Genomic DNA, 26,041 nt, shown 5'->3' on the forward strand with positions numbered 1-26,041 from the left:
GTACCCGAGAGAGGGGTTGGAGCTCCCAGACATGAATCCCTTGAGTCGGGGTCCAATCCCAAACCCTTGAGGGGTAATTTGACGATTTACCTGTGATTTAAAACTCTGAGATAGAATTTTGGGTCGTTTTTTTCTTAGTGGACCTGCCTAAAATAGAAAAAAAAAAAGTAATAAAATTAACCTTTTCGGTTGCTGTTAAAGGCTCCCAAATGCATTTCGCTGTTTGAGCAGGTGGGGAACAACTGGAAATGTCACGGGAAAACGCCATCCAGAGGAGACATCCTAATAATTCATCTCCAAAAGGTGGATTTGCTGAAGAGAAAAGGGTTTTAATCCCGTTCCGTGCAGCCACGCTCCCTCTGCTGGAGTCTGCTCACACAACAGGCAGCTTTTAGTGCTAAAATCACCAAGATTTACAAATTTTGGTTACCTGGGAGGGCTCTCAAGGAGTTGCCCCTGTTCTCCGTCGGGGCAAGACGTGCCCACAGCCTCATGCCGATGTCCTGCACAGCTGGGACTGCCCCGAGGAGGACGGGGATGAGCTGGAGGGGACATTTGGGGATGAGGTGGAGGGAGAGAAGCCCCTGACAGCAAACTTTGGCTGCAGCCCCTCCTGTCCACTCTGAAGCTGCCCACGGTGGGTGCCAGAAGGATTTCCAGGGGGGCTGATGAAGTTAGGAAAAACCCCAAAAACCTGGAATAGGAAAGAGTGGGGAAAAAAGGGATTTAGGTGAAGTTTCAACACAAAGCCCTCGGCCCTGCAGCTCTGACTCGAGGCTGTACTCACCCATTTGTCAGATTTTATTGCTGATTTATTATCCTTAGTGCTGGTTATTTATTCAAAGGGATGGAAGTGCAACTTTTCCAGCCACTGCTCTCCCATCCACCTTTTCCAAAGGTTTGGGAAGAGCCTGGGTTTAGGAATAGGCAGTAAGATGACAGATTGCGTTTTGGAGGCTCAGCTAGAGTTATGGAGCATGGAAACACCCTCCTTTTGGTCCTGGTGAAAAACCTGGAGCAAAGGAGGCTCAGGGGGGACCTTGTGGCTCTGCACAAGTCCCTGACAGGAGGGGGCAGCCGGGGGGGTCGGGCTCTGCTCGCAGGGAACAGGGACAGGAGGAGAGGGAACGGCCTCAGGCTGGGCCAGGGGACAGTCAGGTTGGATATCAAGGAAAATTTCTTCATGGAAAGGGCTGTCCAGCCCTGGCACAGCTGCCCAGGGCAGTGGTGGAGTCCCCATCCCTGGAGGGATTTAAAAGCCATGTGGATGTGGCACTTGGGGACAGGGGTCAGTGGTGGCCTGGGCAGTGCTGGGGGAATGGTTGGACTGGATGATCTTGGAGAGTTTTTCCACCCTAAATGATTCTGTGACCCTGTTACACCTCTGGACCATCCGGATTCCAGAGAGAGACAAGCAGGGATGCAGAGCAAACCCTCCTGGCCAAACCTTTTCCACCAGACAGCAGGACAGGTCCCTGCAGAGAGCAGCAGGAGCAGGGGATGTCACTGCAGGACATCAGGGCCAACCTGGAGCTGGGAGAGGGAGCTGTGCCTGCGGGAGGGAGCTCACAGGGCTCTGTCCCACCTGGAGCAAACCACTCAAGGAAAACCTTTTCTGCCAACTTTTTTTGGTCCCTGGCTTTGGGCAGAAGGTGCTGCTTGAAGGCAACGCCCTGGAAGTGTCCAAGGCCAGGCTGGACGGGGCTTGGAGCAACCTGGGATAGTGGAAAGTGTCCCTGCCCATGGAATGAGAGGGGCTTTAAGGTCCCTTCCAACCCAAACCATTCCATGATTTCCCCTTTCCACGCAGGGTTTGGGGCTGGCTGAGCTTGAATCGAGCCCTGCACCCACCAATTTCCCATTCTGAGCCCGGGGTTCTCCGTGCTCGGTGCCCAAGTGATGGGGGGGGGGGGGGTTGGGCTGAGGCTCTCCGGAGGCTGGAGCAGATGTTGGAGGTTTGGAAGTGAAAGCCGTGCCGGCGTTCTGCTCCCTGTCCCTGTTCTCCTCTCTGTCCCCTAGATGGCACCGGCTCTCAGCACATCAAATCCCCGATGGAAACCAGCAGGTTTTCGGTGCCTGGGAAGGCTCAGGGCCAGAAACGAACACGAAATCCACCCCGACTGTTTAAAAGGAAGAAAAAACAAAGCTACAATTAATTGGGGTTTTGGCTCGTACACCGAAAAATTCAGATTTCTGACGCTTGGCTGGCTGCGGCGTTTCTGCTGCTCTCTCTCTTCTGGTCCATCTCTGGGTCCTGCATCCCCCCAAAATCCAGGGGACAGGGAATAACTCCTTCCTCCTCCCCAGCTTTGCTGCAGTGGCCCGTGGATATCTGGGGGCTGGGACAGACCCCTGGCTCACTCCAGGCAGACATTTCAGTCCTTTATAGGGCTGGGAAGTGCAGGGAGGAATATTCCAACTCCCTGTTTAATTTAAACCGAAGCAGGAGGTTGAGGAGGGAGAAGTACTGACAAAACCATCGGTTTGAAGATGCAGCCACCCTAAATAATCCCTTTTTCTGAGCCCTCCACGCCAAGCCATGGCACAGGGCAAACCCACACATCACATCCCCCAGGCCTGGCTCTTCTTCGGACAGTTTATCCATGAAAATTTTTGGCCAACTCACATTTCAACCCTCCTGCCAAGCTCCTGGCAGAGCAGCGCGTGTGTCCTGGTGGGGAAGGAAGGACAATGTGAGGGAAACACCTCCCCACCTGACCCTGACCCTCCCCAGCTCTGCACCAACTGCCACCAACATCTAAACCAAAATCCTTACAAAATCTGCTCTGAGCAGGGGCACTTGGCACGCCCTCGGAGAGGCTCATCCCAAAGAAAACCATGCAGGGACATCCAGGAGGTGCCAAACGTGTCCTTCCCACCCCCTCCCTGCTGCTCAGCATCCACCCCCAGGGATCTGCTGGTGGCCCCACCCCTCCCAGAGGGCTCTGTTTGGGCACAACCACTTCTTACCCGTTTTTCTGTCCTGTTTTGGGGCTCTCCAGCCTGTGCAGGAGGGAACAGCCCTGGGTAGGGACAGGTTCCTGGTGGCACATCCCAACAGTCCCCGTGGCAGAGCAGGGAGCAGCTCCCAGCCCAAAAATCAGAGGCAACCCCCACATTCTACAGCCCCCCAAATTACCACCACCCAGACCACTCTGCCTTTTCCGGGGATTCTGTCCATTTAGGGTTTGTTTTTTTAATATATGGATTTATATGAGGGTCACCAGCGCTGCTTTAGGGCAGCTCACGCTGACGAAAGCCAGAGCTGGAGCAGGAATCCCACAGAACCTGGGGAGATGCAGTGGCTGCAGACCAGGGTCAGGTCTGCAGGCTCTGGATTGTCGCAGGTGCTGCTCTGAGCCCCACACAGCCATTCCCAGCCTCACCTCAACCTCACCTTCTGTCCTCATGAGCTGCTCCAGGATCCTGCAGTTAAAGGAGGTTGGAGGGCAACTGGATGCTGGATCCAAGCCTGGATCCTGTGGTAGGTAACAAATTCACTCCTTGGAGAAATGGGTCATCCCCAGGCTCCCCTAGGACAATATTCACCAGGATTTGGGCTCATCTCTGGCTTGGGTGATGCCAAGGAAGTCAGAGCCAGCTCCAGATGCTCCCAGCGCACCAAACCAGGTCAAAGGTGCAGTTATTCCTTAGGCTTCCCCATTAAATGCTGAAATAATCCAATTTTTGGCTCCCCAGACCCCCAGGAGTCAGACACATGTTCTCACAGTCACAGATGAGATGCTCGAATGCTCCAAGTGCTGGGGACTCCACAAATATCCCCAGTCCCCAAAACACACCCTCAGCACTGGGAGAGAAACCAGGGCTTTGGATTAAATCCTGGGAATTTTGGATTAAAGAAAAGACACGGATTGGGCAAAAAAGTAGAAATATATAAACAGCATATTTCTTTTTTATTCCATTTCAAATACAGAGCTTCCTTATACAAGCAAGGAATTCTCTCTCCCTTCCCCCCCCAACCCCAAGCAACTCTTATCAAAAGGAATCCTTCGCTGGAAAATCAACACCAGATCAGGGACAGGCGCTGGGAGAGGCTCTTTAGCAAGTGCAATATCCATGGGCCTGAAATCCCTGAACAGGAGCTTTTTCCTCACTGAAAATCCTTTCCCAGCATCCCAGGACAAACCTCCTGGTCTCCCAATGCAGAAGGATTTAAGCAGTTACAAGTCCTGGGGGAAAATAAACCCAGCACTGCTACACATCACTGGAAAATCCACCCCGGGGGATGCAGGGTTGGAGATGAGCTGGATCTGCCCCTGGAAGGTTTCTCCTCTTAAGCAGGGCTTATCCTGCACTTACACCCCCTCCAGGGAAAGCAGGAGGGGAAAACGAGGGAATATTTCAGATGTTTAAGTATTTGGGATACACCTTTCTCAGGTGGGATCATGGGGAAGGGGTTGGTTTGCATTAACTCGTGCTTTGGATAAAGTTTGGGGGGTTTTAGCAGCTGAACTGTTGCAGTTTTTAGTAAGAGAATTTCTGTTTTCTGGGGTAACATCTCATGGAATCACAGAACATCCTGAGCTGGAAGGGACCCACAAGGATCATTGAGTCCAGTCTTTCCTGTTTTGGGACAAGGTACAAACTCACACCAACAAAGAGGACAGGGAAAGGAGGGGATAAACACCTCCAAAAATAGCAGAGCCCTGAGTCACTGATTAAATCAGCACGGCCCCACCAGACACCACAGGCCAAACCCTCCCGGGGTCAATCATCAGCTCCTCACTGCCCAGGGGCTGCTGTGCTTTGCAGCTGGATCATTCTTTCTCCCATGGGAATAGATCCACTTGGATCTGCTGGGCACCCCGGAGCACAGCCCAGCTCCAAGATGGACACATCCAACACATCCCAGTGGCTGCAGCTTCCAGACCTGGGCACCTAATCCTGAGTACACTTTGGCATCAGAAGTGGTGGAGGTGGGAGGGAGCTGCCAACACCTGGGCAGGCAAGGGAAGCTCTGCAATGAAGGGCCTGGAGGGACAGGACACAGGGAATGGCTTCCCAGTGCCAGAGGGCAGGGATGGATGGGATATTGGGAAGGAATTGTTCCCTAGGAGGGTGGGCAGGCCCTGGCACAGGGTGCCCAGAGAAACTGTGGCTGCCCCTGGATCCCTGGCAGTGTCCAAGGCCAGGCTGGACATTGGGGCTTGGAGCAGCCTGGGACAGTGGAAGGTGTCCCTGCCATGGCAGGGGGTGGGATGAGATGAGCTTTAAGGTCCCTTCCAATGCAAACCATTCCATGATTCCCTGAAGAGGTGAATCCCATAAAATCCTGCTCGAGCAGGCTGGCACTGCCCTGGAGGTGCCGTTTGAAATCAGTGGCACTGGTCCCAAATCTGAGAAATGTGATGCTTTAAACACCAGAGAGGTGCCAGCAGAGCTGCCAGGGCAAGCAGCTCCAGCCAGGAGGGGACACAGCCCGAGCTGTGTCACTCCCATCAGAGAGCTCACCCCCAGCACTGGGGATGCTCAGGGCACCCAGGGCTGCACCTTCTGCTCCAGCCACCTCTGGCCTCACTCCCATGGACACTGCAGAACCACCCAAAGCCATCCAGGCATGAAAAACTTACCCAAAAAAGCCTTCTAAGACACCCAACTGTTGCTGCTGGGCAGATGAGAACTGATCCCAGCCCTCCCAAAAGCCTCCCCAGCACTGAAATCAATCCCCCACGTGCTGAATTTGATAGGAGGACTTCCTGCAGCCCCCTGATCACACCACAAACACCTCACTGCACAGAGTTCCCCGTTCTCCCCACGTGCTCAGAAGTCACTCAGATCAGGAGGGAGAGGCTTTATTTGCAAGCTGTTTCCCCCAACTCTCTGCATCCTGCTCCCCTTGTGTGGCTGAGTAAGGGGCACTGCTCCTGCAGCAGCAGGACTTTGCCACATGGGCGAGGCACAGACTCGCCAAGAGAGCAGCTCCTGCAGGAGATGCAGATGGGGAGCAGAAGGCAGCAGCTCCCCCAGGACAGGCTCTTCAATATTGAATGTGACATCAGAGCAGAGCCAGGGGAGGGGAGGGGGAAGGAGAAGGAGAAGGAGAAGGAGAAGGAGAAGGAGAAGGAGAAGGAGAAGGAGAAGGAGAAGGAGAAGGAGAAGGAGAAGGAGAAGGAGAAGGAGAAGGAGAAGGAGAAGGAGAAGGAGAAGGAGAAGGAGAAGGAGAAGGAGAAGGAGAAGGAGAAGGAGAAGGAGAAGGAGAAGGAGAAGGAGAAGGAGAAGGAGAAGGAGAAGGAGAAGGAGAAGGAGAAGGAGAAGGAGAAGGAGAAGGAGAAGGAGAAGGAGAAGGAGAAGGAGAAGGAGAAGGAGAAGGAGAAGGAGAAGGAGAAGGAGAAGGAGAAGGAGAAGGAGAAGGAGAAGGGAGGAGAGGAGAGGAGAGGAGAGGAGAGGAGAGGAGAGGAGAGGAGAGGAGAGGAGAGGAGAGGAGAGGAGAGGAGAGGAGAGGAGAGGAGAGGAGAGGAGAGGAGAGGAGAGGAGAGGAGAGGAGAGGAGAGGAGAGGAGAGGAGAGGAGAGGAGAGGAGAGGAGAGGAGAGGAGAGGAGAGGAGAGGAGAGGAGAGGAGAGGAGAGGAGAGGAGAAGAGAGAAGAGAGGAGAGGAGAAGAGAGGAGAGGAGAGGAGAGGAGAAGAGAGAAGAGAAGAGAGGAGAAGAGAGAAGAGAAGAGAGGAGAAGAGAAGGAGAAGAGGAGAAGAGGAGAAGAGGAGAGGAGAAGAGGAGAAGAGGAGAAGAAGAGAAGAGGAGAAGAGAAGAAGAAGAGAAGAGAAGAAGAGAAGAGAAGAAGAAGAGAAGAGAAGAAGAAGAGAAGAGAAGAAGAAGAGAAGAGAAGAAGAGAAGAGAAGAGAAGAAGAAGAGAAGAGAAGAAGAAGAGAAGAGAGAAGAGAAGAGAGAAGAGAAGAGAGAAGAGAAGAGAGAAGAAGAAGAGAGAAGAAGAGAGAAGAAGAGAGAAAAAAGACACAGCCAGGGAAGTGCGAAAGGAAAACACCCAAAAAGCCAAAGAGGAAAGCTCTAATTTGTGATTCCAAAGCTTGTACTCCCAACAACTCCCTTCCCACAACATCAATGGTTTGCTCCTTGCAAGCAGCGCTGCAGCCAGGAGGGGAATGCCCAGGGTTTGGTCCTTCAATGCCTTAATTAGACAGGAAAACAATTAGGGAAGATGATTCTCTTCTAACATCCACAGGCCTCAATACAGAAAACGGCCCAACCCCATCCCATTAAGTCTATTTAGGTTGTTTGGGAGGCTTGGCAGATGAAGGGAGGATGTCCCAGCTGCAGTGGGGCCAGAAAGGAGATTTCTGAAGAGATGGGGAAGTGCAGGTGTTGGACAGTTATGAATCCTTCATCACTGCTTATCTGGCAAAGGGAGCCCCAAGAAGCAGCCACTGTCAGACACAGGTTTAGGTTCTCCAGGGAAAAATTCCCACTTGGCACCTGGGTAGCATTTCCACAGTGGAAATTCCAAAGCCAACTTCCAGAATGGGCTGGGGAAGCGGGAGCTGGGTCAGGAGATGGCAGAAACCAGCTTGCACTGAGTTTTGGGGGAACAGACACAACAGAGGTGCTTGAGCCACCCCTGGCTCTGCCCATCAACCTCCTGGGCAGGTAAAAACCCTGCAAAGGGCAGAAGCAGAATGCAACAAACAATAAAAAAAGCTTGAAAAGGAGTAACATGAAGGTGTGACAACGATGGTGGAGATGCCTGGTGGGACACACTGGAAAACAGGAGGTGCTTTTGGTGATGTGACATCTCAGGTCCCTTTCTTGTTGCTGAGAATTCCACAAAAAACCCCCAAATCCCTTCCCTCCCACCGCCCAACATTCTCCAGCTTTGGGGGAACTTCCTGTTCCTCCCAAGAGTGTCCACAGAGCACAGTCCAACAGCAGCTCCTAAAGCAGCCTAACATCAGAAGCACAAGTTTGCAAAGTCTTGGTCTTTGGGTGCAGCCGGGTATGTGGAGTTTTGGGGAAGAACCTACACTGTACATGAGTGTGACCATCTACCCTGTTTCCTTCCAGAGCCTCCCAGCTCCCTGGATCATCAGGAAGCTCGTGTTGTGTCCCACAGTTCTGGGGCTTATCTTGGAACAGCTCTGAGCCAAACCAGCTGAATTCCTTTACTCCATCCCCATCCTTTTGCAGCACTGATGCACATCCAAGTGGAGCTTGACATTTATTAACTAACTTTAAATGTTGATGCCAGGGAGTCTGGGGTTGTTGCAGTGGAGTTGTCAGCTTTGCTTCCTAAGCAATCCCCAAAGTGCTGCACTGCTTGTTCAGCAAGTTCCACCTTTTCACCACCTTCCCTTCATTTACATGGACGAACACATCAATTTCCACACACAGCATGTCAAGAACGTCTTCAAAAAATAAAGTCTCAGACCAACGAAACCAGTCAGGTACAAATCCAATTTTAATTGTCAAGCTCACTTCTAGCTCCTACATTCAACGCAAGGATCAAAAACTACAGGTTTGAGAGTAGAACTTTATTCTATCTCCAGTTTCTGATCGTTTTGGCAGCTGTCAAAACGGCAACTTCCAAAATCCACTCGTTCCAGAAGCTTTTCCCTACCTTGCAGTGCCAGGTGAACCCCACGGACTCTCCCAACAGCTCTTGACACCTTTCAGACTCAGTTCTTTGGCAACAGTTATACAGAGCATTGTGCGTATATAAAGAGCTTATAATAAAACTTCTTTTACATTCTAATTGTCTTAAACCTTCACAGAAGTATTAAAGTGCTCAATCAACTCCGAACAAACCCTCCTTCCCTACTCAGCTACTTCCTGGAAACGCCTGCACTTAAGTCAGCAAAACCAGAAGCAAACAAGAAGAGAAAAGGCATGGAAAAATAAAATAAATCCTCTGCAGGATCATGAAAACCCCTTTGGAGACAAGAGGCCTCGAGTCTCACATCTCCCTTCTACCCAAATATTGAGACACAGGCCCAAATGTTCAACCAGTCCAAGCCAGCACAGCTTTCCCTGCCCCCCCCCCCCCCCCCAAGCTGTGCTGATTTCCCATCAGTTGATTCTTTGGCCCCTGACTTCTGTAAGAACAAAAACCCCGCAGAACAGAATCCTACTGATGCTACAGAGAAAATGCAAACACTGAAGTCACACTGGTGAAGGAAAAGAAAAGATATGAACAAGAGTTGTGGTGGATATTTAACCCTCCGTGCTGCCTGGATTTTAAATTCTCTCTGCAACATTTGACACGATCTGAACTTGATCTTTCAAAAGGGCTTTACATGGGGACATTTTTGGTCCTTAAGTGGGGGACAGAGGATGCATCTCAAACCTATTTCCTCTGGCAAGACCAACAGGCCAGTCCACCCCACTATGGCTCTGTGCCCGAGGAAATCCCACCCAGAGCCCCAAAGCCACGTTCCCTTGGGCACATCCTCTCCTTCCTCCAGCCACAGCACCCAAAACACCACGTAAACCACCCCACAAGGTGACTTTTTCCTGCGGAGACACCAGGAACTCACCCGCAGGCCACGTGTGTGTTACAGCTTTACACAGCCAGAGGATGACACCTCTGATTGCAGCTTGGCTTCAATCTTTTGACATCTGTGGGAAGAACATGTTATTTCAGCCTCAGCAGGCTTCTGCCCTCCCTGGCTTCCAGCAGGTCCTGAACTGTTGGCTGTCACCTGCCCTTTTGCTGTTGACTGAAGATCAGACAGAGTTGTGCCACCTCTGAAATCCTGTCTGCCCCTGTTCCTACACGCAGCCCTTGCTAACAGCTCTGAGTGATCTCGGCACAGAAATGACTCAAAAGCCAGGGAATCTTGGGGAAAGTGGTCAGAAACCACACAGAGGTTTGTACCTGCTCGTATCAAACGTGGCAGGAGCTGTCCTCAAGGCTGCTGAAAGCCAAATTCCCTGCCTTGATGTGCTGGGGGGGTCACCCTGACCCTGGGACCTCTCAGATCAGCTTGGTGCCACGTGAAGGTTGGTTTTTTACTATCTATGACATTGTTTTGCTTGCTAAGCTGAGGGGTTTCCCCTACAATTCCCTCAGGGATATACAAACCCATGGATATTACAAACTCTCACTCCTCCCTCAAGTCTCAGTACAAAGGGTTTCGTAAGAAAATGAAAAAATGAGTTCTGCACACGTGTTTGAGCGCCGTAGGCAGCTCCACAGAGATTAAATACCTTCTGATCTTTAGTGCAAATACACCAAATCTGCGGCGGCTTGAGCCTGGCTTAGCATCAGCAGAGGAGCTTTGCACCCAAAGCCTTCCTCCCTCACGACTGGGTTGGTCTCCCTCACCATGCAGAGGATGGGGTGGGAGGAAAACAACTCTGCACCATTTACTGGGCAAACAACTGGTAAGAAACACTTCTCTGTGCTGATAAATTCGTATTTTACATTCCTCTTCTTCCCTCATTTCTACTCTTTTGAAAGTTCATCACTGAGATCCACAATTTTCTGAACACTTTTCGCTGTGACCTGTGATGTGCAGCAAGGGCCAAGCACTGAAACTAAAGGGCAGCTTGTTTCACAGTACTCCAAATAAGAAAACTGACCATAGTACAAGCAAAATTAAATAAACTGAAATATAAAAGACAGCAGAAGTTAAGATTCATCCAGAAATATAATATAACGTCCGGGAGTGGGGGAAAACTGGGAATCCGCCACACAACAGAAACAATGAAATGACCAACGAGGACTGATTAGGTGAAAGGAGGAAAACTTTCATTGCATTCTGTACATCAAAATTAAATGGAAAGTTCACACGTTGGAGCCTCGAGACAGAATGATGAAGGTCTCAAGCCACAGGAAGAAGAAAGCAAAGAAACACCTTGAATAAAGCAACACGTGAACAAAACCAGTAACTGAGCAGCTTCCAAAGGAATAAAAGTGACCCTATCTCAACTGAGAAAAAGCAGCACTGAAGCAGAGAACAAGTAATATGGTCAGGACATGGTGGGTAACACTGACTGCACAAAACACTTGTGATATTTGGAAAGAACCAGGCCTATTTGTATATCTATGCAAAATATATACACAACTCCATATGTATATATGTACACATAGGCACTACTGTACATATGTATATGCAACCTGGACACAACTGCCCTCTGGGTGCAAGCAAAAACTGCTGCAGTTGTGCAAAAACTACAATTCTGTGTTTGATTACCCAGGAGAAATGGGAGAAAGAGCCAAACTAATTCCCAACCAGCTCAAAACCCAGATGGGGTTTCATCCACAGGGCCGTGCGAGCCCAGCCTCTGGATGTTCCCAGCTCGTTTGTAGGAATTAACAATTCATCCAAAGCTGTGGATTGTAGCAGTACACATTGCAACTGCTTCCAAACCCACTAATCTGAGAAAACAGCCACCATCTCTCCTGACATCAGTGGTTTAGCACGAGGCCATCCCACCCAGAACACCAGTTTGGGAATACTGGGTGCACAGGGAATTGGATTAAAAGGCCAGGGCAGGGCTGTCATTCTACAAAACAAGGGTCAGTTGCTGTTCTTAGTGTTGGGGAAGAAAAGGATGTGGTGCATTAAAAAAGCCCCCTCCACCCCCAAACAAGGGAACACAGGACAACTGTGGATGTTCCAACCATGCAGCCAGGCTGGTCTTTGGGGTTTGTGGGGTTGGGGATGAGGAAAGTTGCATTTTCCATAAAGCTTGTTCGCCTCACAGCTCCAGAGAGCATTGTCCTCCCAAGTCCAAGGCTCCCTTGGTCTGGCACAGGCCCCGTGGAGCTGTGACAGGAGGGCATTACCAATGTCAGAGCACGAAGGAAGTGGTGAAAGAAAACTGCAGGAGATGGTCCCACGCCTTTTCCAGCCCCAAAGGAGTTGTCTTTGCTGCTCTGCGTGCCAGGGACCCTTCAGTACTCTGCATCCATGGCATCCAAGTACTTGGCCTCGATGATCCTTGGGAGCAGGTTATACCTAAGGCAGAGCCAGAGAGATGCAGTCAGTCCTTGTTTATGCCAGGCAGCACTTTCCTCTCTGTCCCAAGGCTCCCAGGTGAGTTTGTCCCTGACATTCACCCAGCTGAGGGAGGACACAAAGTGGGGCACAGCAAAACCAACCAATCCTGGAAGCAAACGCAGTGTTTATAGGAACAGCAGTGCCAAGGTCCTGCTGGAAGGAGCCCCCTCCTTTCAGCTGGGAAGGAAAGAGAACAATCCTCATCCTCAGAGGAGGAAAGTCGCTTTCCTTGAGCTCTGTCACCACCAAGTCCTCACTCAGGGTGACAAAAATACAGAGCCATGACTCCAACCAAGACTCCATCCCAACCTGGTGTCTGGCTTCTCCACATGGAGATTCTCCACAGTGATTCCCTTACTTTTTAAAAATTTTTTAATTTGATTTTTTTGCAAGAACATCCTCATAAATTAATATATTCGGGTGAGAAAGGCACTATGAAGTTGCTTTTGCATATTTATGCGGCATTTTCCCTTGTTTAACAAGGAAGCAACTCTGCAGCTGTTAAAGTAACTCATAAAACACCAAAAAAACAGTTTCAGATTTCAACAGCTGTGCAAGAGATCCCAAACATCACTTATCAGTGAGAAGTACCAGGATCTCCTTAAACAGCCCCATCGTAGAATAAAATGCTTGAGAGCCACGGGAGCCCAGTAAGAGACAACTTGAAGAGAACATTCTTCTCTGAGCCACCAAAACCTCATCATCCCAAAGTTCTGAATCGAAACCAGGAACTGGGGATACCCAAGGAGATCAGGTTTTCTTCCAACAGGCTCTTTTCCACTGCACTAATGGATTTCAGTGGCTTCTCAGCATCTAGCTAAGACCACACCAGTGATCCCTCACTAATAACAGCACAAATCATGTTTCTAAAGCTGTTGGACAGATGGAAATGTGGCTTTGGGACGTGGCTGGTGCTCTGGATGGGACATCAAGCCATGCCTCACTCATTTGTGTTCAATTCTTGATTTTACCCCCTGGCTACTGTCCCATCTCCTCCTTCTCCCTTCACTTCTTAAAAAGAAAAAAAGAGAGAAGATATTAAATTTTTTCTACTGCCTCATCTATTTAGAGTGCCAAATCTTTGGGAAAAAGTCATTAACTACAGAGCTCATGGATCATGGTGCTGCCTTCTTGGCTGGAGGCCACAGAAACTACATGAAGGCAAAAGAAATCAGAGGAAGGAAAGCCAAGGGCAAATTCTTGTGCTGTGCCAGGCAGCAGCATCTTCCTCTTGGCAGCAGGGCTGATTATCCAGCTGCTGGGAAAAAACTGCCCTGGAAAGAGAAATGAGTTAGCAACACAGAGGGTATAAACTGACAGCATCTTATTTACTGAAAAGAAGATATATTTGCATATTAGTATCTAGCTCTTAGTACAAAATCAGGTTTTTTGACTGCATTCTCTCCACACTAATTTAGGTTTTTATACCATGTCCAATACCTGAATTTGACTGTGTCCCACGTTTTCTGTTCTGCACTGAGCTGCCCTGTGTGAAAAGCTGCAATTCCCACAAGAGCTGCTCATCCAGCACTGCTCACAGTGGGAATATTCACCAGCCACTTACCCAGGCACTCCAAGTGCCACCAGTGCGAAGGGCAGGTGAGACATTACTACCAGAGGGAACAATAATTTCAGTGTTTTCCAAGCCTGTTTATCTTTTAAAACCCAGCCCAAGTGGCTCTGCCATGATCCTGTTGAAAGCCACGGTAGCTCTGACATTTGCTTTTGTTTCAGAAAGGACTGGACCCATCTTTATCAGCCAAGGAAAACACCACAGCAGGTGCCTCTGCAGATCAGCACACTGGCAGCCTGAACTTTGGGATCAGAGGGAAGATCTCTGGGACTGCAAGCTCAGAGTCAAGCAGATATCACTTGGTACCATGCTGGCCTAAAAATAATCAAGTGGACTGGAAACTTGATCTATTCCTTCCAAGATCTTATTATGGCCTCCCATTATATCCAAAGGATTGAGAGCATGGATGATTTAACTGAAGAATGATGGGCAGTGACTGCTAATGAACCCCAAGGAAGAAATGAGTTCAATTTCTCAACAATTCTCTCTTAAGACTGTAGGATATTGTGGGGTTCTCCCAGTTTTAAATATCTATTTTAAGACGAAATGTTGCCAGTTTCACCCAACTGATCACTGACAGTGGCACTCAGCAGTGCAGGAGGTCTGTGAGGTCACCACAGCATTGGGTAAGAGATAAGGATTCCTCTTAGGAAAAGTTTCCAGCTCTGCTGTGAGCACTGGCCTGAGGAAATCAAATTGCAAAATGATAAGGAACATTATCAAGTACCAGCTAGAGGCTCGGACTACGGCTTCTCAGGAAGATCAGGCATCTCACAGGCACTAAATAGGAGAGGTTTTGCCTCCTGGGAAGCTGGAAGAAGAGAGCCTGCCAGCCCAGAACCCTTTGCACAACTCCAGCAGCAGTGAAATCCCAATTCCTCCTCAGGCCTGAGCAGCTGGTGAAAAAACCCTCACCATTACCCACTTCCAGGAGCTGGTTAGTCTGGAAAATGCAGGAACCACTCACATTTCATGGAATAGTTGGGATTGGAAGGGACCTCTGCAGATCACCCAGTCCAGTCCCCCTGGAGCAGATGACTCTCAAGAATGTGCCCAGGTAGGTTTGGAAATGTCTCCAGAGAGGGAGACTCCATGGTCTCCCCAGGCAGCTGTTCCAGTGCTCACCCTCAACACAAAGAAGTTCTTCCTCATGTTGAGGTGGAACTTTTTGTGGTTTAGTTTATGGCCATTAGTCCTCGTCCTGTCGCTGGGCACCACTGGAAAGAGTCTGGCACCATCCTGTGACACCATCCTGGAGATATTTATACGGATTGATGAGATCCCCTCTCACTCTTTTCTCCAGACTAAACCAGCCCAGCTCCCACAGTCTCTCCTCTCCTCACACTTCCATCCAAGCCTGAAGAAACAAGGCACGGGAAACAGGGAAAAAAGACAGCCAAGCTTCCTACCTGATGGGGATCATCCCTATCATGATGAGGGGGAAGATCATCTTCATGTAGGGCAGGGGTGACATTCCAAACCCACAGAGGATGAGGAGCTGCAGGACCTGCAGGCCTGTGAAGTAGTGGATCTTCCTCTGGGGAACTCTGCGGATGTAGTGGGTCGGAGGATAAGCAGTCTGGGAAGAGAAGAGCCACATGTTAGACATGCAGGGATCTGCTCTTGTGGCAGCAGAATGGGGCTTTGGAACACCAGGGTTCAAGGGAAGGCATCAATTTGTACAAGCAATGCATCAACATCAGGGTCCTTAACAGGTTCAGCAGCTGAACACGGGATTTGTAGGGTTAATTCCAGTGCCTGACACCCCAGTATTGGCAGCAAGGATGACTGGGCACTGGGAGCCTGGAGAGAAGACAGGACACACTTTAGGGCCAGGATTGCCTCTGGGAGCATCTGCAGTGCAATGTGATATCTTGGGAAGTGCACTAATGAGATTCCCTGAGGAGCATTGGGATCGTCAGGGCTCCCCAGCCAGAGGGGGTGTGCAGGGAGAAGGAGAGCAGATGCATCCAGGTGGTGTCACTGTGGGTGGTTCCTCCACCTGAAACCCAGCTCCTCGTTATTTTATCACCTTCTAAGGCTCCAAGCTTGCCCCTGGTGCTCCCATCTTTTGGCTGAACCCCGTTAGGGGAAGCCCAGGAGATCAGGGAGGTGCAGGAAGAGGCTGTGCTCAGACTGCAGGGATTTTCTCAGCTTCTATAAGCCACCCATTTTTGAGAAATAAGGGGGGGAAGATGACATTAATGGGCTACATATGGTGGTTTCTTTTGACAGCTCCTTGCTCACATCTGAGCACAGGCTTTGACTCACTGTCTATACATCAATGAAGAGGATGAGCGACTGTCTGCTGGCACCAGTACAGCCTCAGTGGGTTTCAGATTGTGCCATGACTCATTAAAAGGTTTCCACAAAAGGGAGTTTTCCATATTTGAGAATACTTTTTAATTATCCACGCCAAAGTCTGGAAAATTCCACACATAATTCGTACTAAAGCCAGAATAAGTCACATACATCAGTAGCTGCTCAACCCTTGTTCAAAAATTGACATGACAAATGTAATCTTTACCCGAATTTCACAGTTTTAACCTCTGGGATGTAATACTGGAGATCAAGATAGATTAGCAGAGATGCAGAGCCAAATGTTGGGCTTATTAAGCCCTTGACCCTTGTTACACAAGAGAAGGTGAGCTGGAGATTGCTCCAGGTACCACCTACACTGCAAACTAACAGCTTTTTAGTACCTGGAACAGAGACAGATTGAAAATACATCTCCCAGGTTTGTTTTCAACCCACATCACAGAGGTTTCAATAATGCAAGTAATTTCATTTAGAGTTTAAAATCCCATCTTGTGGTATTTCACACAAAATGAAAGTGTAAAACTGCACAAAAAAATTACCTGCCTGAAGCTTTGCTGGGGAAATCAAAAATCATAATTTCATGATGTTGTGCTTTTGAATATTTTATATTAATGGCTTTTTAAATGCATGTCCTCTGCAGATGACACATCATGGGGGAGAGGCGTTAAATCTCCCCCAAAAAAACCCCTCACACAAAAAAAACAAACCCACCTCACAAAAAATCCCACATTGAGAGAGCAATAGTTTGAACACAACTCCAGATACCTGTTCCTTGAGCAGCAGAGCCACCCTTTCAAAGAGCTGGTTCCCATCAATGGAGGTCAGGGCGATGTAGAGGAAAAGGCCAAAAAGGACGGGCTTTGGGATCCACTGGAGAGGGAAAGGGAGGAGCAGCAGCGAGAGCCCCACCAGGAAATTTGCCATCAGACTCGTCAGCCGGGTCTCCTTCACACTCACGATCCTGGAAGCAGGAAAAGAGGGGTCAGGAGATAGGATAACACCCCAGGATCCATGAGCGTTTATCCCAGGGCTGGCTGCTCCATGAGGGAGCAGGACACGTGCCACCAGGGAAAGGGAAACTCATCCCCACCACACTGGAATCAGCACTTGCGGCCTCGTGCTGACACTGAGGAGGCAGAGCCTGCCTGGAGCCAGGCCAGGCACTTAATCCACAGCTCAAACAGAGCAGCTGGAAAAGGGCCAAATTCCCCTTCTGCAAAGCTCCACAGATCCTATCCTGAACTAAATTGCCCTCGAAACTGATTCTGTTTAGCACAATGCACAAAGAAAAAAAAAAGGCCAAAAAAAAGGCAAAAAAAAAAGGCAAAAAACCAAAAGGCAAAAAAACAAACCAGGCAAGAATCCTCTTTCTGGGCAGTAATCCTTCCCTTGATTTACCCAAGGCACATGCAACTGGCTTCTGTCCCAAAGAAAACTCATTGACTTCTCCAGGAACTAAGGAACGTCTTGGGGAAAAAAAAAAACAACAGAAAGTCAGCAGTCTCCTGACAGCGAGTCAGCATTTTTGATGGATACGAGGATCTCCCTGTTTACATGGAAGGCAACGCTGACAGCACCACACAGGGATTCAATCCTGCTGTGGGCAATTGCCTATTACCATGCAAAACATGTAATTAATTAATGCAAATTTTCCAGAGCTGACAGGACACAGATTGAGCTTTTCTGAGGAGAAGACTGACAGGGAAGCAGCAGCTTTAGCAACCTACTTGAGGGGAGGCTGCTCTGTTTTCTTTTCACTTCAGCTAAACCTGTGAGTATCTCCTCCCAGTTTGAAAAAAAAAATCACCAGAAACAATAGGAGGAAAGAAAACCCGTATCTGTCAAGACTACTTATAAAGAGAGAAAAATAGGATTCTTAACATTTTTTTTAGGAGGTAAATACAACAATTCAGAGGATAAGCCAGTGAATAAAACCTTCTATTATGAGGGAAACATTTTGTCCATAGGGTGTTTTGGTGTCATTTAGTGACCTCATTCCCTAGATGAGACCCCTCAAATTCTGAATTAACCCTGTACACAAACTATTCCGGGGATTAACACCAAAGATTTATCAAAACACACTTCCCTCCTTTGCATATCCACTGCTGGGACTTGATAATCTCTTCTGTCCTAAAGAAGATTGAATTATTTCAACATTAAGTTGGAGAGTTTTGCTTAGAAGTAAGGTCAGGTTAAACTTCGAATCTGTTTATACCTTCACGGAGCAAAATGAAACTGAGGGGATGGAGGAGCCTTCCACACCCGTATTTGGAGAGGGAGGGAAAGGATAACAGCCCAAAGCTTGCTCTGAGGATTTGAACAACGAGGCAGAATTAACAGCAGCAATCATAAGACCTAAGGAACAACAGGTGCCACAAACAGCACACAAAGCCCTGAGGACAGCACTGGAATTCTTTTGTGAGTAGAGGGGCAGGGCATACCCATCATCCAGGATTACCAGGACAGGGTGCACAGAGGTGTTTAAGTAACCTCCCAACAGGTTTAAACCACAGCTTTCCTCCTTCCAAACAGATTTTGTTGGATCCTCTTGCAAATCTCCTACGTCCAAGGGGTCCCTGCCAGTGCCTAGAGAAGCTGAGGGAGAGCACTTCACTCTTGCCAGCTCTGGTAGAACTGGGACATCACCTAAATGGATAGAGTTTGACATCCTTCCCACTGCCTCCAGGTTTGGATCACCACAGAAGTCTTGGAGATGAACACAGCCAAGCAGCCTAAAGTACAACTGGAAGTGCTGTGCCAGGGTAATTCCATAGTCTGGCCACTCCAGAGCTGTCAGCACCACGATGAGCCTCTGTGGTGGCTCAGAGAAGCAGGAGTGGAAGGATGCACTGATTTAGCCTCATCCAGGTACAGCAAGAGTTCCTTCAGCACCAGGTCAGCCAGAGAGGAAGAATTTCTGCTGTTTCAGACAGAGATCTCACCTCCTGCTGGGGAGGCTCCTGCCCTGCAAGCACACACAAGCCTGCAAGGGAAGTCATGCAAATGGCAGAGCTCAGGAACAAAACGAGCTACAAACCCACATTTCCATCAGATGCAAGGCTGCAAGAACAAGCTCAGAGTGGCAGCCCAGGGCTAAGAGATCTCTGAAGTTCATGGAATTTTCTACAGCCATCTCTTAGGGATGCAGCAATCACAGAGCTGTGTTTGATCCCAGAGAAGCTGTGCTGCAATTACTGCCAGCTCCTGCTAATGCCACTTATTAGTTTGGAAGATTTTATCAGAACATAGCTAAAATTGCTCATAATTGGCCAAACATGATATTTTTAAAACTGATGTTCCCAGCCTTAGATGGATCTTCTGTGAATTCCAGCACCTCATTTCCAGAGTAAGAGCATCACAGTCACATTAAGTCAACAGAGGAATCCTTGATTTCCATGTGTTCAGAATCTGGTTTGGCCCTTGAGGAAACAGCTCCAGAAAGTCTGTGCTGTGATGGAAATAAAGTAATTAAGGGAGATTAAAGAGCATAATCCAGGCTCATTTCCCCAAAATCCTCTAAATATGGCTAGCATGGGATTAGCTATTCCTGAAGTTCTCCATGTAAGCAACAAGAGCCTGTTAGCAGATTGCCACAGGAAACCTGAATCGTTTCTTTACAGGGGAGAAGGAAATTTTGCTTTCACTGTGACAGATCTTTATCCTTGTTTATATCATCATCCCGTGGGAGCTTTGATTTGAGTGCAGGGAAGGAGCCTGCCAAGGGAGACAGAGCTGATTTTCTAATTGAGCTTCATTTCTTTTTCAGCAGAGCTGGCTAAGAGGGGAAAAAAAAAAAAGAAAATGGAAAAGAAAAGATGACTACATTGCTTGGAGCCTCCTGTGATAGCCCCAGTGCTTTGCAGAGAACAAAAAGCTTTGGTCTGAAAGGGAGTTCAAAGCACTAGGAAACCCTCATTCCCTTTTTCACTCCCAATATCCAGTTCCCAGCACCAATTTGCCTCCAGCAGAGCAGAGCTGTGCCATGAGGGAACACACTCAGGGAGATCGGGGCATCCCTCAGCCCTTCCAGGATAATCACTGGAGCTGTATCTAGGTCAGAGTGGCCAAAGAGGCCTCTCTGATGCTTTTCTTTTTGGGCAGCTGGGTGAAGGAGAAGAGGACAAGGGCAGGAGTTAGTCCTCAGTTCAGGCAGGGGACTTGACTTTGTCAAGGAGAAGCCAGAATACAGAATCATGACAGTGGAAAAACGGGAAAAAGAGGCACTTGGATATTAAAAGTGACAACAGGAGACACAGGAGGGAGGCTTGGAACAAGGGTTTCAATGTGTGAATTCTGCATCTCTCAAAGAAACAGAGAGTGGAGGTACCCCAGAGCAGATCATGCACATGAGGAGCAAGGGCATGGATTAAAACCCTACAGAACTCAAATGTCAAAGATTTTTTTCTTTAAATAGGATTTAGCTTTTATTCAAGCGAGATATAGTTGTGGAAACAACTGACAGCAACATATCCTAATGGGAATACAAACCCAAGGAACTGATTTCCCAGGAAAAGACCTGTAAAAGAGTGACAGGGAGCAGCAGGACTCAGCAATTTCCCGATGTGGAAGGTGAAATCTGCCCATTCCTGACCCAAAAATCAGCTGTACCTGGTTGGGCTGGGCCATTTGGCACCAAAACAAGCATGAAGGCAAGACAGACCCACTCCATCCCCCAAAGTCAATGACCATTTAGCCTCACTTCTGCTAAGTGGCAACTCAAAAAATGGAAACCAAGGCAGGATAATTAAAACTAATGGTACGTGAGTGGAAATTACCACTCCTGTGGTAAAAGCACTCAATTGCAACAGACTGAGATCAAACAGGCCAGATCTGCTCCAGAGCAGAGATTGTTTCATGAGAAAAAGGTTTTTAAATTTTTTTAATAGGTCTGTGATAAGAATGTGTTGCTCAACTCAGAACAGCAAAAGAGTTTGTCTTAAATAGAAACCCATGACCCAGCCATGGCTTCACACTTGTTTTTGTTTAAAACCCAGAGAATTTAAGCATCTCCTTCCCAAAATGTGGTGGGAGATGTTACGGGAGCTCTGAAATAATGGTGCATTTTTCCTCCCCTTCGTAATAACCACCAGACAGGTTTCAGGCAGTGAATCAGCTTTGGATTCCTTCTGGGGAAAGCATCCGGAGAGATCCAGCCAAAGCATCTCCTCAGCTTTCCACAAGGATGAAACTGAAAATGGCCTTGGCTGACTTTTCCAGAGGAGAATTTGCAACGGACTGGGTGGGATCCCTGTAGGATGCATGAATTTGAGCACTTGAGTGAAGGGGACGAAGTCAAATCAAAGCTCATTGGGGGCATCTCTCCACCACCATCCTATCTCACACATCTCGGAGACAACAGCAGCTCCCCAACCCTGCAACCCACTGTTCCCAAAGGATTGGGAAGCCACAAATGAATCCAAAGAGATCACTTACGTCTCATAGATGTGTCCACTCTCCACCCTCTCCTCCACATAGGCCAGGGCCCGGACGTGCATGGGGGAATGCGGGAAGGCCGCGTGGATCCAGGGCAGGCCGAAGACCGACAGCCCCGTGTTGATCAGCGCCACGAGCAGCAGGTCCCAGTGATAGGCTGTGCCCTTCACCAGCCTGGAACAAGGGGTTGGGGACAGCAGTTACACCTGGTGCAAACCCTACAGGCTGCTCTTGTTGAACACTCAAGTGTTCTCACTCACACACAGAGATTTCACACCTCTGGATTTACCGTCGGAACACTAAAGGTAGTGAAATGTGATGGTTTGCTCCCAAAGCTGTTGTCATCTGGAAAAAACAACTCTGAGTAGAAAGGCAGCCCACTAAAATAACAGCCCATAAAAACTTCATCAGCATTTTTCTCCTACATTTATTGCAGGGTCTACACAAAATCCACATGTGGGAGCCCACAGAGAGAGCAGATAAAATCCTGAGCATTTGTTGTCAAAGTACTGACACTGAAGTTTCTCATCTCTCTTGTTTGTAACCCTGATGTCTCTCCCTCCCCATGAGCAGAACACGTGCTCGGTATGCTGCAGTAATCCCCTAATTACGTAATTGCTACTGCATGATAAGAAAATGGGACAGGAATTCATTAAACTTCAGCTCCTCCTTGGTAGTCACAGAATCACGGAATGAATCACAGAATGGTTTGGGTTGGAAGGGACCTTGAAGATCATCCAGTTCCAACACCTTCCACTATCCCGGGTTGCTCCAAACCCCATCCTACCTGTCCTTGGACACTTCCAGGGATGGGACAGCCACAGCTTCTCTGGGCAACCCATTCCAAAGGGTTGGTAGCCAGCCAAGGAGATTTGCTCCTAAGTTCATTAAATGCTGCAGAGCCTCCCTGTTTCATTTTTTAGGGGATGGGGAATCTGACAGCCTTCACTGAGGAAGCTGAGCACACCCACTCTGCCAGGAGTGTGCAGAAAGCAGCACTGAGACTGAACTCACATCTACATTAACCTTGCCAATTTTTGCAAGGTCTGCCCCTTTCCTGAATATTCCCATCTGGTATCAACTGCTGACATGTCATGAGTAAAGTTTAGAAAAAAGGCTGGGGAAGGATTCAGCTCTCAGACTTTAAACCCTCACTGAAAGGTCTAAGGCTGTACTTCTGCCACTGCAGCACTTGACAGCTGAATCCTCTCTGGGCACCCATCAGCTGAAAGGGAGCACCATTTAGATTTGTCAGTGCCACCCAAACAGACTCCATTCAACACCTCAGTACAGATCTGGAGCCAACCAAGATGCTCATGGACACGAGGCACATGGAGCTGGGAGAGCTGAGCAAGCACATGAAGATCAAAGCCATTGTTTGGGCAGCAGAAACGCTGGGTGGGGCTCAGTTTTGGGACAAAAAGCCTGGTCCCACTGGGAGTGCCCCCCTCCACTGACTGAGGAGGCCGTGGGGTGACCAGGTCAGGTAGGTGTCTACCCTACAAAGCCTCTGGAAGGTGCTGCCAGGAAGGGTGGGATTGCAAACGTGTTTCCTGCATTGGCTCATGCTTTGGAAACACGGCCCCTGCTCACGTGCTGCTTTCTCTGAGCAAAGGCACCTTCAGCACCCTCAGGGTCATTGTTTGTTGTCCTGCCCATTCTTTTCAGAAGGTTTAAAGGACATCAACCTGTTGGAATGAATCCAGAGAAGGCACTGAGATGATCAGAGGGTTGGAGCACCTCTGCTGTGAGGAAAGGCTGAGAGAATCAAGATTGTTCAGCCTGGAGAGGAGAAGGCTTTGGGGTGACCTAATTGCAGCCTTCCAGGACCTGAAGGGAGCTACAAGAAAGATGGAGAGAAACTTTACAAGGGCCTGGAGAGACAGGACAAGGGGGAATGGACTCAAACTGACAGAGTAGGTTTAGATGAGATATTAGAAAATAATTCCTTCCTGGGAGGGTGGGGAGGCCCTGGCACAGGGTGCTCAGAGAAGCTGTGGCTGCCTCTGGATCCCTGGAAGTGTCCAAGGCCAGCTTGGATGGGGATTGGAGCCACCTGGGATAGTGGAAGGTGTTGTGATGGCATCACAAACAGATGATGTCAAGCCCTAGTTTTTCCACCTCTAAAAATCCCTGCCCCACTACCTGATCAGCATCAGCTCAGCCCTGTACCAAGGCGCTGTGAAAAACACCCTGAAAAACTCCAAAGAATATTTTATATTCCTTAAAGACATTCTAGTGGAAAATACCAAAAGTTTAGAAGAAATTCATATTGGCCAAGAGATGACCCACTTACATACAGATTTATGCAACACTTAAAGGGATATAATAGAGATAAGAGGTGGTCAAGGAAACTAAATTAGTGTAGCTGAATTTGAGCTTGTCTCCTCTCTCCTAATGCTGTGTCACTCCAGCTACAACATGGAGAATGCTAATGGATATTATGCAAGGAGAGAACCCTCCCACGCATCACATTAGCAAAAAATCCTCGGAGACATGGTAGTTTCCCTGGAAAAAAGTCATCCACGTTTGTTCTTGACATCACATCTGATTGCAGTTGGCACAAAACCATCAGGGGGAATATTTTAATAGTGCCACATCTCAAGTTTGCACATAAGTGAGCCTTATCAGACGTTGGACATATTGGTTTATTGCACTTCCACCTTTTTTCAGTTGGAATTTACTCCAAACACTCCTGATGCTCAGCTGCAGCACAATGTGCTACAACATTTATGTAGGTCATTGACTCCTCATTTTCAACAAATTCTCTGTACTGCCAGCGCAGCGCAAGTGTCCACACGTCTCAGACACTCCCTAAATATCTTGAGGTGCATCCAAAGACCTCAAACCATACAAAATATCCACTTCACATTCACTAGGCCACTTTTTGGCTCCCAAAACTCTTCCTGAAAAACGCTTTGGGAGTTTTAGGGGACAGATGATGGCGTTGAACAGAGGGTAAAGAAGAAACAGGTTGAGGTGATTGAGTTTGTTGAGGGTTTGTGGTTGTGGATCGCTGCCACAAAACTGACAGGAGTTAAGCAGCAGAGTTACATCCATCTGTGGCAACAGGAATTCCTAGAAACACATCCTGAATACATTTTCTGATGCTCAGACGAGCTTTGGACAAGCAGTGGTGGTGACAAACCCAGGGACATCCCTCCAACAGGGCGAAAAGCAGCACCAAAGGCCTTACCTGTTCTCTGGGGCATTGGTGAGGGACGCAACAATGTTCTGCTCGATGAAGAAGAGCATGGAGAGGAGAAATCCCAGTCCCATGGCACTCATCACTGACCCGATGGACAGGGACTGCACGGGGGCCAGCACAAACAAGCTGTCAGAGGCATTGTAGTTAAATTTGGACACTGCAAAGAGGAGGAGAAGGATGTTAGGAGGCACCTTCGTGTCCAACCATCAACGTTTTACCCACACCACGAACTACTGGGAAGCAAGCAGGAAAGCAGGCGTGATGTTCTGGCATGTGGGAGCCTGGAGGCCATGAAAGATGGGTCCATCTGGCTGGTTTGATTTATTTTTTTCCTCCATCCACTTAGGACTTGGCTGCCATCCTGATGGGACAGATCACTGCTAGTCCTAGCAAGGCATTACAGATATTTGAGGAAAACAAAAGAGGGAAACTTGTTTTCCACAGATGCGAGGTGTTTTTAGATGAGGAAACCTTATTTCTAACCAGCACCATAATGCTCAGCTCATCAGCCCACAGAGGCATTTGAAAACCTCCTCATGTCCAACAAGCTGTGCGAGGCATTTTAGTATAAAATCTAAATCAAACCTCTGCTGCCACTGGAAGCAATCCATGGCTAGGGATAAATCACACATGGCCACGCATCATTTTGCAATCCAACTGGATGGAATGGCCATCCCAATTAAAAAAAAAAGCCATTTCTTATTTGTTTCCATACATTTCCTCACATCACCCGCTCACGTCACTGCAGGACAATGCAATTCCTGTCCCCATGATCGCTTCCTGATATGGAAAAGTTGATCTATCTGGCCAATGAATGGTGTCTCGTTTTTAGATTTCCTTGTGTAACTTAGAGCTGCCCAGATGCTCTGCACCATTTCACCTAAATTAGGAAAACAAACTGGACACAAAGAGGATAAACTGGGATGACCAACTCCATGTTGATATGACTGGCAACAACCCTTCCTGCCTGCTGATTACTCTGCCCTTTGTTCATCGCCAGGAATTGTTCATCTCCCCTATTGTGACACACACCTCAAACTCATTGAAAAGGCACATCTGGATAATTTTTCTTGCCCCAGCCTCATTTGATCAGGGTTTTGAATGACACAAGTCTAATGGTGAGGAAATCTGAGCTCTTGGTGGGAGGCACATGCAGTATTTGTGAAATTATATGGAAGAACTTCATTTTTTAGCAAAACCCTTCTAGGATTTCACTTCTCTCTTTCATAAGCCCTAGTACTCCAGAGAACAAAAACAGAACTTACTTTCAATTTCCTTGAAGATATAGGAACCCACAACAGAGAAGGTCAGGACTGAAATGGGTAAGGCACAGTCGGACAGGATTTCGCGTACCCTCGCATGCAAATATGGGCTGCAAAAAAGACAAAAAATTCCCATCAACACCCCACTGTCAGGACAACCACTCAATCCAGACAACATTAATGCTTGAAGAAGGGAAAATTCAGTCCCATCTTGCACTGCTAAGGAGATACTTGGAGTGAAGAATTAGTCTTTCATTCAGCTTTAAATCTTC

General features: G+C 48.4%; 1 protein-coding gene across 7 annotated transcripts in view; it reads right to left on the bottom strand.

Moving 5' to 3' along the window:
• Positions 1 to 7,551: 7,551 nt before the first annotated feature.
• The window catches only part of SLC4A11 (solute carrier family 4 member 11), a gene marked incomplete at its 3' end in the record, with an annotated part of 94,641 nt that continues 76,151 nt past the window's right edge, over positions 7,552 to 26,041 (bottom strand). For 5 of the 7 annotated variants that reach the window (XM_082281954.1, XM_082281953.1, XM_082281951.1 and 2 more), the window contains 6 exons: positions 25,773 to 25,879; positions 24,496 to 24,664; positions 21,300 to 21,473; positions 16,632 to 16,827; positions 14,957 to 15,126; positions 7,552 to 11,932 (listed from right to left, as the gene is read on the bottom strand). In XM_082281954.1, the coding sequence (XP_082138080.1) occupies positions 11,869 to 11,932; positions 14,957 to 15,126; positions 16,632 to 16,827; positions 21,300 to 21,473; positions 24,496 to 24,664; positions 25,773 to 25,879 (880 nt within the window). Of the gene's footprint in view, positions 11,933 to 14,952; positions 15,127 to 16,631; positions 16,828 to 21,299; positions 21,474 to 24,495; positions 24,665 to 25,772; positions 25,880 to 26,041 lie in introns of those variants that run through there. The other 2 variants (XR_014226410.1, XM_082281952.1) reach the window with 2 other exon arrangements.

This window comes from Coloeus monedula (genome assembly GCF_965178545.1).
Source record: "Coloeus monedula genome assembly, chromosome: 5".
NCBI classification, from domain to species: Eukaryota; Metazoa; Chordata; class Aves; order Passeriformes; family Corvidae; genus Coloeus; species Coloeus monedula.